This window comes from Carassius gibelio, chromosome B2 (assembly GCF_023724105.1).
Source record: "Carassius gibelio isolate Cgi1373 ecotype wild population from Czech Republic chromosome B2, carGib1.2-hapl.c, whole genome shotgun sequence".
NCBI lineage: Eukaryota > Metazoa > Chordata > Actinopteri > Cypriniformes > Cyprinidae > Carassius > Carassius gibelio.
The window spans coordinates 7,222,797-7,235,209 of NC_068397.1; the positions used below are offsets into that span (position 1 = coordinate 7,222,797).

Consider the following 12,413-nt stretch of genomic DNA (forward strand, 5'->3'; position numbering starts at 1 on the left):
TTCTCACCAAGGCTGCATGTATTGAGAAATAAGTTCAAATGAACAGCATTTATTTGAAATAGTAAAGACATGTATAATTATAATTACATTTCTGCCACTTTCAGTAAACGTAATGCATCCTGAAGAAAAAAAAGCGTTAAATATTAAGTCCATTGAAAAGTAGTTTTGGGATGCTTAAATATGAAACAAATAGGTTCATTTTCGTCAAGTTTTAACACCATGCAGCCAGTAATTAAGTTAGTTTTGCACTAATTAGACCAGGTAATATTTCGATCCATAAAGTACCTTTTGGAAATGTATTGCTACATTATAATCGATTTGAGTATCGGTGACTCTACTCTGCAAGTTAACACTGAAATAACTACATTCAAATATTAAATCAACTTTATTTGTATTTCATTTTACATATTGGTAAAAAATACAATATGGCGAAGACAGACAATTCTCTCTCTATTCCAAAAAGGAAAAAAGTACCAGTTCACATTACAGGCATTAATTCACAGGTAATGTCAATAGTAAAAATCTGTCTTTAAGATGAACGGCGACTCCATGTATTGAGGACTAAAACTTGGCAAGTTTAAGAGACACTGTTAGCATTTCTAATAACTGTTAACATAATAGAACTGGTACACTCATGAAAACACACATAATATTATTTAGGTGGGTACAGTTTAGGGATTATAAAGCTCTTCAGAAATGTGACCGGGTAACTGGATCAGTTTTACCACAGCTTGCAAGATATGGCTTGGAAGCACATGAGAATTGCCTTACTGGCATGTTTCTTAAAAAAAGAAATGTGCCTTAAGAATGCAGTCAAGAGGGGCGATTGTTTTCAACATCAATAATCAATATGGACATGTCAGCTTTAAATTTCTGAAATGCTAGACGGAAAAAAACATTTAGCACCCTTTATGTAACATGGACAGTAAGTATGCTTTGGTTCTCAAAGTAATAAGCCAATCAGCCACAAGCTGCGATGCTTTAAAATGTAATCCCGTGAATGCATTATAAACTCCTTCATTTTTGAAGCTTGTCTTGTGCTATAGCAGATCAAATTAAATTACAGATGGAGTTGAGGTTGGAGATGGATGGACGGATGGATCTAATGTGGCCAGCAAGGGGATGCAGTATTCTGGCTGAGATCTTTCCATGCCGCTTCTGCCCTTCTTAGAGTTCATCCCCAATGTGAGCAGTCCTGAAGGAATCGCCAGTCAGCTTGTCTTGAGCTTCCTTCATGCTAGCCACAACTGCACACAGAAGAGAAGTGTGGTCAAGAGACATCTCGCTCGTTTTGTTCACATTGCACCTAAAATCTCATTTGTCTTTCAAATTCATACTGCACACACAGTCAGCCCTGTTTTGCATAGCCATTGGAAAGTTTGCTATTAGAAGCAAAGCCAGCAAAAACTATTCATTTCAGAAACAGATCAAGTCAATACATTGCATTATGGATCATGTAAATAATGCACTATACTATGCATGACAGCAAAATTTTTTAATATACTGTAAAATATTTGAGCCAAATTTAAGTCATAACTATTATGTTGCTGTTCTACAGAGTGCAACAGTCAGATTCCAGAAGTAAAAATACCATTTGTTTTATCCATAGGGAAATTCATTTTTTAGCATTAACTTAACTTGTAAAGGCAGACCTACTGTAAGCTTTGTTAATGTATATGACTTTGTTAATGTAAGCTTTTTTAGTATATGCTTTTGTCGACACATCCACTTCGCATAATTGAAGTTATGTTTTAAAAATGGAATCCCTAGTGAAAAACTGCATTACCCATTAGGCTGTAAAGACATTTCCAACAGAGTCGCGCCAAATGAACGATAAGCTCCGCCCACTCCCATGAAGCATCAGTGTATACCACGCTCTCAAACCAATTTTTTTTAAATGTTTATATATATATATATATATATATATATATATATATATATATATATATATATATATATATATATATATATATATATATATATATATATTAGGGCCGGGACTTTAACGCGTTAATTGAGATTAATTAATTACACAAAAAATAACGCATTAACTAAGATTAATTAATTACAGAAAAATAAATTCCCGCATTTTTAATAACTTATTTTTACACCGCGGAACGTTTCTCACTGGATGAGTTTCGGCGGACCGATTATACTGAAGCACCAACTAGCGTTCGCATATCACCGCAGCACATTGAGTCTCAAGTATCATCTCAACGCAAAACATATAGCAGCTAGCGTGGACTTTACACTTTATGTTGAACTATGTATTATTTTGTTGGTGCAACAGTTTATGTTGAACTCTTTATTGTTTTGGCCAAGGTTGTTGAGAGTTGGACTTAGTATGTTATGGCCTCTGAAGCAACAGAGAGATGTTTTCTAATAGTCAGTGTTTCCAATGTTCTGAATGTAATTGACAGTATTGTGTTTTATTTAAAAAAAAAAACACTTTACAGAAGATTCCAGCACCTATAAGCTTCCTGAATTTCTGAAATGTACTATTTCTAAATTGTTTCTAAATATGCTATTGCTACACTTCATGGCAAAAATTGCACTGGTCTGCTAGACTTGGTTGAACAAAAATAAACAATATTGTGTTGCTTAAGCTTATGTATTCAGTCATTATTCAATGGTATACTATAAATCCATGTGAAAAAAATTTCTTCTCACTTCTCTCAGGTCAAATATTTCTATGCGATTAATTTCGATTAATTAATTACAAAGCCTCTAATTAATTAGATTAATTTTTTTAATCGAGTCCCGGCCCTAATTTATTATATATATATATATATATATATATATATATATATATATATATATATATATATATATATATATATATATATATATATTTGAATGAAACTTTAAAAAAAAAAGCACAGCTTCCATCCAACATAGAACAAAATAGAGTCAAATAGAACAAAATGGTAACTTTATGGGAAACTAGCTCTAAATATCACTAAGAAAACTAGGAGAAGCCACTTAATATAATAATTTTCATATTATAAAAAGAAAAGAAATTGCACCTCATAGTGAGCAGAAGAAAAACAATAAATGGAGTCATTGCTTTTGGAGCTGGATGCTGCTATTTGAAAACGCAGTCATGTAAGACAGTTATACAGACATACTTGGACGACAGACTTTGCTCAGGGATTTCAGAATGACCATAACATTTCAGAAGCTGGGCAGCGAGATTGGTCCGCTGCTACTCAAGTTATACCATCCCATCATGCAAAGTCAAATGACTTTTTCGATGCACATGGAGAAATAAATTAGCTAAATGCGTAGTTTATGCGCATTTCTTCTTATCGAAAAATGTATTCTGCTCAATTGTGCACAAGTTTATCTTGGGAGTTTATCTTTTGGGTGCTTCCAAAAACAGCACTGCTAAAAACATGGGCAATAATAAATGAATAAAATGTGTGTGTGTGTGTATGTCTTTTAAAATTGTCTTTTTTTTTTTTGAATTTCTTACCTTGATCTGCATTGCTGTAAAAGTACTTGTAGTTGGGGTTCCCATTCTTGTTCGTGATCTCTGAGTGGACTTTACCAGTGGGATCTACAAAAGAAGAAAAAAATATTTTTTTTTCATCCATGTTGTGTGATAGTCACCTTGATCATTTACTGACACCTTCAGGTGTGGATGTAGCATCACACAAGAGTAAAACATCATGCTACTGATGCAATTCTGCAACTGTCCCATGGTTGAAGAGTCTACTTTTAATCAATGGTTGATGTTCTAAACTAGTGCATTTGCATGTATATGTCCTACCAAGGAAAAGTATTCTTGGAATGTATCCGCCATCTGGGCTGAAGGCCTCATCTTTTGGCTCCTCTTCATCCTATAGCCACATGGGACATGTAATCAGAATGTGAAATAAAATAACACACTTACTTGACAAGACAATATATGTATTTATTACTACATGTGGTTTCAACCAAAAAAATTAAATAAAATAAAAATAAAAAAAAATAATACAAGAAAATAATATAGCTTAATCACTTAGGTGATTATTTAGACTTTTTGATAAAGCTCTAATTTCTTTTTCTTTTGGAAATATGTTTCAAATTCATACTGAATGCATTTATGACTGTAAAGCATGTCTGTGTATGTCGAAATCGTGATTAAAATCAAAATTGCAAAACTGATCAAAGAAATCGCGATAGGTTTTTTTGGTCCATATTGCACAGCCCTAATTATAATGTGGCATGATTGCAAAATGCGATTCCTCCAGGTGAATGAAGTGGTAAAGATTGACAAGATGTGATTTTGAATGTTATCATTGTGAATTTATAATTTATATACATGAATGCAAATGGCATACCTGTAAAGCTATATTAATGAGCAGAATGAGCCAATTGATGGTCTTCTGTTGATATGTAGTGGTTAAAATGGCAATTCCATGGATTTTGCCATTTAAATATACTTTTTCACCCGTTAACTGTTATAGAGACAACTAATGTTGGAGTCCAATCAATTTTGCATTTTGCAAGCTTGTCTACAATCATGAGACACATGCTAGCCTTTCATGAAGTTTAGAGATTTTTTTTTTTTATTCTGTTACACTTGGGTACACTATAACAAGGCCATATTATTAAATGGCCTGGTTATAATGCAATTGTTCAAAATGTTTTGATAATTATTGACCTAGAGAGTCTAAAGAGTTGTACTGCAGTTATTTTATTGGTTTTGAGTTAAAAACCTAGGACTAGTTTACAAAGTAGTTTATATATATATATATATATATGTATATATATATAAAATCTCAATATTTAATGCATGATTTGATTGACAGCATTAGTCCCAAAGGCAAAGTTGTCCAGAATGAGGAGATCTATCATATGATGTGAAGATCCAGTGTTTGTGTAAATATATGAACATGTTCTACAATTTGAGGTAATTTTCTATAGAAATATGGTTTTTAAGGCCTTTTTGAATGTTATAGCGCCACCTATGGTTCAATCTCCATGAAACTTAGCATTCTTGTAAAGATACATCTGACACGTTTTGACCAAGTTTTGAGTTTTCGTTTAGGTTTTATAGGCTTTGGGTTTATTTGGCCATGCCCCTTTTCTAAATAACCCCTTTATAGTAAAACCACGTGATTACAGAGCCATAAAAATAATCTAGTGACCGATTTCTTTCACATTTCTTACAGACCTTCAGAGTCATTTCAATCAACCTCCGTTAACCTTGTCCAACAGGTGCTTTGTTTGGCCAGTGGCGGCCATGTTTTTTGAGATGCGCAAATGTCCTAGAAACTTGTGCCACTTTGGACAAAGACACTGCATACCTATTTTCAAGCCAATTGGACCATCGGTTGTGTAGTTATAGACGTTTTTCCACCTTCTAGTGCCACCAGTTGGCAGAGCCCTTTGACTTCTCCCCAAACTGAGCTTTACCATCTGGCCAAGTTTCAAGTCTCTAGACCTTACGGTTTGGTCTATACGCTTGAACCCCTAATTACAGGGAAAAAGTATATATATATATATATATATATATATATATATATATATATATATATATATATATATATATAAAAAAAAAAAAAAAAAAAAAACACATTATAATCATCTAAAGATGGTCGCACACCGGACGAGAAGAGCTGCGCTGCATTTAGGACATCTCTAGGTATCGCACACCTGACATGCACATTCTATACGCACAAGCCCATTTTCTAGCTTATTTAACATAAAACTATGAAGATGGTGCTCTGTTGCATGGCAGGAATTTGAACAGCATCCTGATTCATAGCTGGGCACCATGGACAGATGCCGATGGCGCCACCGGTGTGCATGCACTCATAGAAAACAATGTGTTCGAATCTTAAAGACATGGCACATGATGTAGCACTGCACTTCTCATCTGGTGTTTGACCCCCTTAACCCTCTCTGATGGAAATAAAATATGCATTTGTCAAAAGCATAACATAAATAATGTGAAGAGGAGCTCCTTACCTCCAAGTTAATCATGACAAAATTGTGAGCCAACTCGGAGATGTCCTTTGATTCAGCAAACTTGGGCTTTAATGCTAAAGTTATTTTGAAAACATAACATTATTATAAAAAATTTGAAGTAACAATAGGGCTGTGCAAAAAATCGAATGCGATTTTCATATGAATCTCGTCAGTAAAGGCGCTCCTGTGATTAGAAGTACATCTCCAGCACGTGTGTTCAGATCAGGGTTGGCAGGTTCTCAAAACAAATACTGCCCACTTGCTTCTCAAAACTACACCAAAACCGCGTTTCCAGGAAGTTCCCTGATGAAAAATTGCGTCCCGGGCTTAAGATACACGTTTTTTTGGCAGGGTTCCCTAGGTAAAATTTGCATTTTAGGGGCTAAACATCATGTTATTGGTATTAGAGTCGCTTCAACCCGCGGAGTTGGTTTTTGTATTTAATCGCCCGCAATGAAACGCGATTTAGATAGTTTTGGGAAGTAATTGGGCAGGTTTGGTTTTGAAAACCTGGCAATCCTGATCTGAACGCACGTGCTGGAGATATACTACTAACCACAGGAGTGCCTTTACTGAAAAGATTTCAGCACAGGTTTTGCACAGCCCTATAACAGAATAAGCCATTCATGCATCAAAAACACAACCTTAAAATTTATATATAAAATATAATATAATATATAAAATATAATATATATATATATATATATATATATATATATATATATATATATATATATATATATATATTTATTATATACACACACACAGGTCATATAATTAGAATGTCATAAAGTTGATTTCACTAATTCCATTCATAAAAAGTGAAACTTGTATATTATATTCATTCATTACACACAGACTGATATATTTCAAATGTTTATTTTAGGGATGCACGATATTGGATTTTGGCCAATATTCGATATGCCGATATTTTCAAAATAATTTTGGCCGATGCCGATACCGATACCGATATATATAAAATTTTTCGCCTGATATATTTAAACTTTAATTTTACTGAAGAGAAATCCATGTATCTCTTCTGTACTGATTCTACCATAAATGTATTATTTTACAAATGTAGACAGACATTCACACCTGAAAAACAGGTCAATTATTTCACTTGGAGAATATCGGTTTGGCTCATCGGCAGAAATATTCATATCCGCTAGGGATGGGCATTCGATTAAAATTTCTTAGTCGATCGTCGGGAGAATTAACGATCGACTATCGATTAATCATTAATATTTTTATAATATAATTATTTATTTTTTATAATAAAAAAAAATGCAATGAATACAAAAATACAGCGTGTTTTTCCTCTGTGAGACCTTTATTACAAGATCAACTTGTGGCAGACAGTTAAACTACGTTCAGGCAAACCGAACATATATGCGCGTGCATATGCAGTGCTCTAAAGCAGCGGAACCTGCAGCTGCGAGCCGGCGTTCTTAAACAGAGACCTCATTTGTTCCAAAATAATAATAATGATAAAAGAATCATGTTAAACAATAACATTAAAAAAAAAACATTATAATACTTAGATCTGACAGATTTTGTTAAAATGTACGTTAACTCAAAACTATCCAAGCTAGAAGAAAAGGCCAGATATTAGCCTTCCTAACAATTACGCTAACGTAACAAATTATGCTACTTAAAGCCTCATGAAAAATAACTAACTTTAATAACTAGCATACAACTTCTGCACGAGTCTACGAATTTTTGCTGAGAAATACCGCATGTTAACATGATCTGGTGTCAGACGCGACCGCAACCTGTTGACCGTCAGTCCAGCCGCCGAAAACACCCACTCTGAGGGAACTGACGTTGCCGGGATGCACAGGTACATCATTTGAGTCGTGGCCGAGTTGTACTTAAACACCCCATCGCAATGTTTGCAGTTAACTTGTTCGCTTTTTAAATCAAAATGGTCCCACGCCACACTTCGCCGTTACATCTTCATGATTATTCTTTGAAATCAAAACGGAAGATCACAGATAACCGAGTAGGGTGTCAAATATTGCACCCTGGTGGTAAAATATTTAATTGCTGCCACACTGTGAAATTCATTTAATTGCTTCAAGACTCGCACTACGCAACTCAACCTGCATTAGATTAAAAAAAATGCTTTAGATTGATCGATAACAAATTAACATGATCGAGGAAAATCTTAACGATCAATTATCGATCGTCGATTAATCATGCCCATCCCTAATATCCGCCGATACCGATGATGGTCATTTTAAGCTTTTATCGGCCGATACCGATGTTGTGCCGATATTATCGTGCATCCCTAGTTTATTTCTTTTAATTTTTATGTTTATAACGGACAACTAAGAAAAATCCCAAATACAGTATCTCAGAAAATTTGAATATTGTGAAAAGGTACAATATTGAAGATACCTGGTGCCACACTCTAATCAGCTAATTAAATAAAAACACCTGCAAAGGACTGGACTGCTGCTGAGTGTTACAAAGTTATGTTCTCTGATGAAAGTAAATTTAGCATTTGCTTTGGATATCAGGGTCCCAGAATCTGGAATAAGAGAGAAGAGGCACACAATCCATGTTGCTTGAGGTCCAATGTAAAGTTTCCAGTCAGTGATGTTTTTTGATGCCATGTCATCTGCTGGTGTTGGTCCACTGGTTGGTGTTTTCTGAGGTCCAAGGTCAACACAGCCGTATACCAGGAAGTTTTAGAGCATGTCATGCTTCCTGCTGCTGACCAACTTTATGGAGATGCAGATTTCATTTTCCAACAGGACGTGGCACCTGCTCACAATGCCAAAGCTTCCAGTACCTGGTTTAAGGACCATGGTATCCCTGTTCATATTCGGCCAGCAAACTCACCTGACCTTAACCCCATAGAAAATCGATGGGGTATTGTGAAGAGGAAGATGCGATATGCCAAACCCAAGAATGCAGAAGAGCTGAAGGCCACTATCAGAGCAACCTGGGCTCTCATAACACCTGAGCAGTGCCACAGACTGACCGAGTCCATGCCACGCCACATTGCTGCAGTAATTCAGGCAAAGCTGTACATGCTCATACTTTTAATTTGTATACTTTTTAGTTGGCCAAGATTTCTAATAATCCTTTCTTTGTATTGGTCTTAAGTTATATTCTAATTTTCTGAGATACTGAATTTGGGATTTCCCTAATAGTTATAATCATCAAAATTAAAATAAATAAACATTTGAAATATATCAGTCTGTATGTAATGAATGAATATAATATACAAGTTTCACTTTTTGAATGGAGTTACTGAAATAAATCAACTTTTTGATTATATTCCAAGTATACGACCAACACCTTTTTGTGTGTGTGTGTGTGTATATATATATATATATATATATATATATATATATATATATATATATATATACACACACACACACACACAAACCTTTATATATTTATATATATCATACCTTTACAGGCTCCACACCAAGTCTTGTGAATAATGACCATAAGAGGGAGTCCACTGGAGCAAGATCAGAATAACATTTGTTAAATCACTTTTAAAACAATGAATTCAAAAGCAAACGTTTTAAGATAACAACATGATAACTGGCAGTGCCTCATGGAAAACCACTTAACATAATTCCATTCTCCTAGGGATCCTAGTAATTAAAAAGAAAAAAAGAAAAAAGAAAAGAATTGTAAGCACTAAATAGTTATCTAAAAAAATATATTATTATTTGTTGAGTATCACATTTTATACACTGGGCTGTTAAGGCTTACATAGTATAATAAAGGAGAATATGTAAAAAAAAAACTGCGAAATGGTACAAAAAGAAAAATGAAATTCGAATAGACTACGATGTGAATCAATGAGATATTACAGTATAGATAACTGCAAAAAATGCAGATAATGTTCTATATATAGTCACCATATCTACCAACATTTGTTAGTTAGTCAGCAAACATTACAACATTATTTGTCTTTAAAAAATAGTATTCTACCATTTAGATGACATGAAGCATATAGTAGTTTTTTATTATTATTACTAAGCTAATTTTTGATCATGTTGATAAGTACTTTGAATTTTATTTTTCCAAGTATGATACAGCAGGCTTTATAGGATTAAGAGCCTGAACCTGACCAGATTTAAGTCTGGCATAGACCTAACTTTTATTGAAATACCTAAACTACAACGTCACAAGTGATATTTGAAGGACAAGATTACACCATACATACGTACCTTGCTTCTGCCTCTTTCTTCCCATCTTCAAGGCTCCGCCAGTTAATATGGTCCCCGAATCCTTGAATACACACATACACGTCCATTAAAGATATTTAACATGATACATCCGGTTAGGAACAAGTGAACCTATTTGAACAAGCCACGACTACAACCACAGAACAAAGACATCTGCAACAATGCACCTGTGATCAAAGATCTCATCATGGTCTTTTGTCCAATAAAACAATGCAATGACAGAAGCAGGTCAGTCAAAGTGCATCATTTTACATCTGAATAACATCTGATCAACATCTGATCATTTATGATCACTGTTCTTATTTAAAATGCAAAATCCCATTTATTGAAGTTTATTGTGAGCTCAACTTTTAAGAAAACATACTCTTTCACTTATACAGGAATAGATATAAAATTGTATTTTAGCAGTAGACGTTCAGCCTCACTGAGATCGTTCTGAGATTTATTTCGGTCAATTGGGAGTTAACGTTACATTAGATCCGCGTTCCGGGTCAGACGCCGGTGGTCTAACGTTAGCACGGCTAGCGTTGATAGGGATTATTTGATCAAATGTCTAAATTAATAGAGATTTTTTACCTCGTCCATTGCCATCGGTTAACACCTCTCCGAAATGTGACGCAATAAAAATCAATATAAAAGAAACCAGGGCAATGTTGAATAAAGACGACGGCATTTTCATTCCGATGGTCGTTAAGCTTCGTGCAACCTGGATGTGACGGACAGAAGGAAAGCGTTGAGGACTTCTTCTTCTTCTTCTTTTTGTTCAATAGCCGTTCACTCCTTAGGAGTATTACCGCCACCTACTGTATATCTTGCGCACAGAAATAAAAAATGTGATGCCCCACCCACCCCAGAGGATCAGAGCCCATGTCCTGACATTTTATCCTACCCTGTCAGACTTTCCTACCTGGGTTTACTGCGCACGCGCACATCAATATCGCGTCCTTTGTCTCATGCTAAACAACGATATTTAATGTATCTGCATTACTGTAAGGGTCAGGGCAGTCCACTGACCTTTTGCATGTGCTGAAACTGAAAAAGGGCACCCCTCTCCCTTTTTTTATATCAAGATTATTTAGTAAGTTTTTTTGTCAGTATTATTTGTGGTCCTGTGTTTGTGAATTGCTCTTGTGTACTCCCTCTTTTTTTAAATTGCATTTATAGAGAAAAAAAAAATACTTGACTCATACATAAACATACAAATTAGCTTATAAAACCAAACAGAAACCAAAATCTTTTTTTATTGAACTTTATGCACTTTTTTTTATTAACTTTGCAAAGAAAAAAAATATATATATTCTCTTTTTTAGCTATTCTGTTTGGTTTTATAAGCTAATTTGTATTATTTGGTTAACATGATTATGAATGACATTGAGAAGAGGGGAAGGTGAGCAATGAGTCAAGTATTTTTGACAAACTTTTTTGAAATCTAATTTAAGTAATTATGTCCAACTAAATTCCAGATTATAAGAGACTATAGCCATACCGTTACTATAACATATCCAACATGCATCCGCCTACCTGGCAAAAATTTTATACTGTGGTGGACCAGGGATGTTGGTCACTTGAAGGTCTCTTATTCACTACACTTTCCCTAAAATAAGCCAGCAATGAAAAAATAAATAAAAATGGTGTGAAAAGTACAGTTGCAGTGAAAAGCATTTCTGAAGGATCACGTGACACTGAAGAGTACTGAACTGGAGTAATGATGCTGAAAATTCAGCTTTGATCACAAAAATAAACTACATTTTAAAATATATTCAAATAGAAAACAGTTATTTAAAATTGTAAAAAATATTACACAATATTACTGTTCTTGCTGTATTTTGGATCAAATAAATGAAGCCTTGGAATGAATCATGAATTACATTCTACATGATAAAATATAAAGATTTCACAGTGATCTTCTGTAAAAAAAATAAATAAATTTAGTTACTACTACATTACTATGGTAAAACCATGTTTTACTACATTTTATACATGTGAGGACGAGCGGATAGTATACCATAACATGATTAGCCTGAATGTAAATAAATTAAGTGTATCAGCAATCATAAATCAAAGAAGAAATTTCTTAGAAATATATGTTATCTAGGTGACGAGGATCACTCGTCGCTTTGTGTAAGTTCCAGTACGAAATAGCGCGGGGGCGCACCTGTTATGATTTTCCGATGGTAAAAACAAATTATATGTTGTTGTATTACTTAACAATATATAGTTTTTGACCAGTTAATG

At 34.2% G+C, this 12,413-nt stretch overlaps 1 protein-coding gene across 1 annotated transcript; it reads right to left on the minus strand.

The window, feature by feature from the left end:
- Positions 1 to 366: 366 nt before the first annotated feature.
- LOC127950788 (thioredoxin domain-containing protein 12) lies at positions 367 to 10,954 on the minus strand. The gene is made up of 7 exons (XM_052548081.1): positions 10,755 to 10,954; positions 10,161 to 10,221; positions 9,387 to 9,439; positions 5,959 to 6,032; positions 3,773 to 3,842; positions 3,476 to 3,559; positions 367 to 1,247 (listed from the first exon to the last, which is right to left on the minus strand). The coding sequence occupies exons 1-7, from the start codon at positions 10,855 to 10,857 to the stop codon at positions 1,168 to 1,170; spliced, it is 525 nt and encodes a 174-aa protein (XP_052404041.1). The 5' UTR covers positions 10,858 to 10,954; the 3' UTR covers positions 367 to 1,167.
- Between the last annotated feature and the right edge of the window lie 1,459 nt (positions 10,955 to 12,413).

Bases quoted from the DNA above. Each gene is read 5' to 3' on its own strand.
- LOC127950788 (XM_052548081.1), bottom strand. From the start codon at position 10,857: ATGAAAATGCCGTCGTCTTTATTCAACATTGCCCTGGTTTCTTTTATA. The intron at 9,440-10,160 runs GTACGTATGTAT...ATCTTGCTCCAG, and splicing joins AAGAAAGAGGCAGAAGCAAG to TGGACTCCCTCTTATGGTCA. The intron at 3,560-3,772 runs GTAGGACATATA...CTTCTTTTGTAG, and splicing joins TCCAAGAATACTTTTCCTTG to ATCCCACTGGTAAAGTCCAC.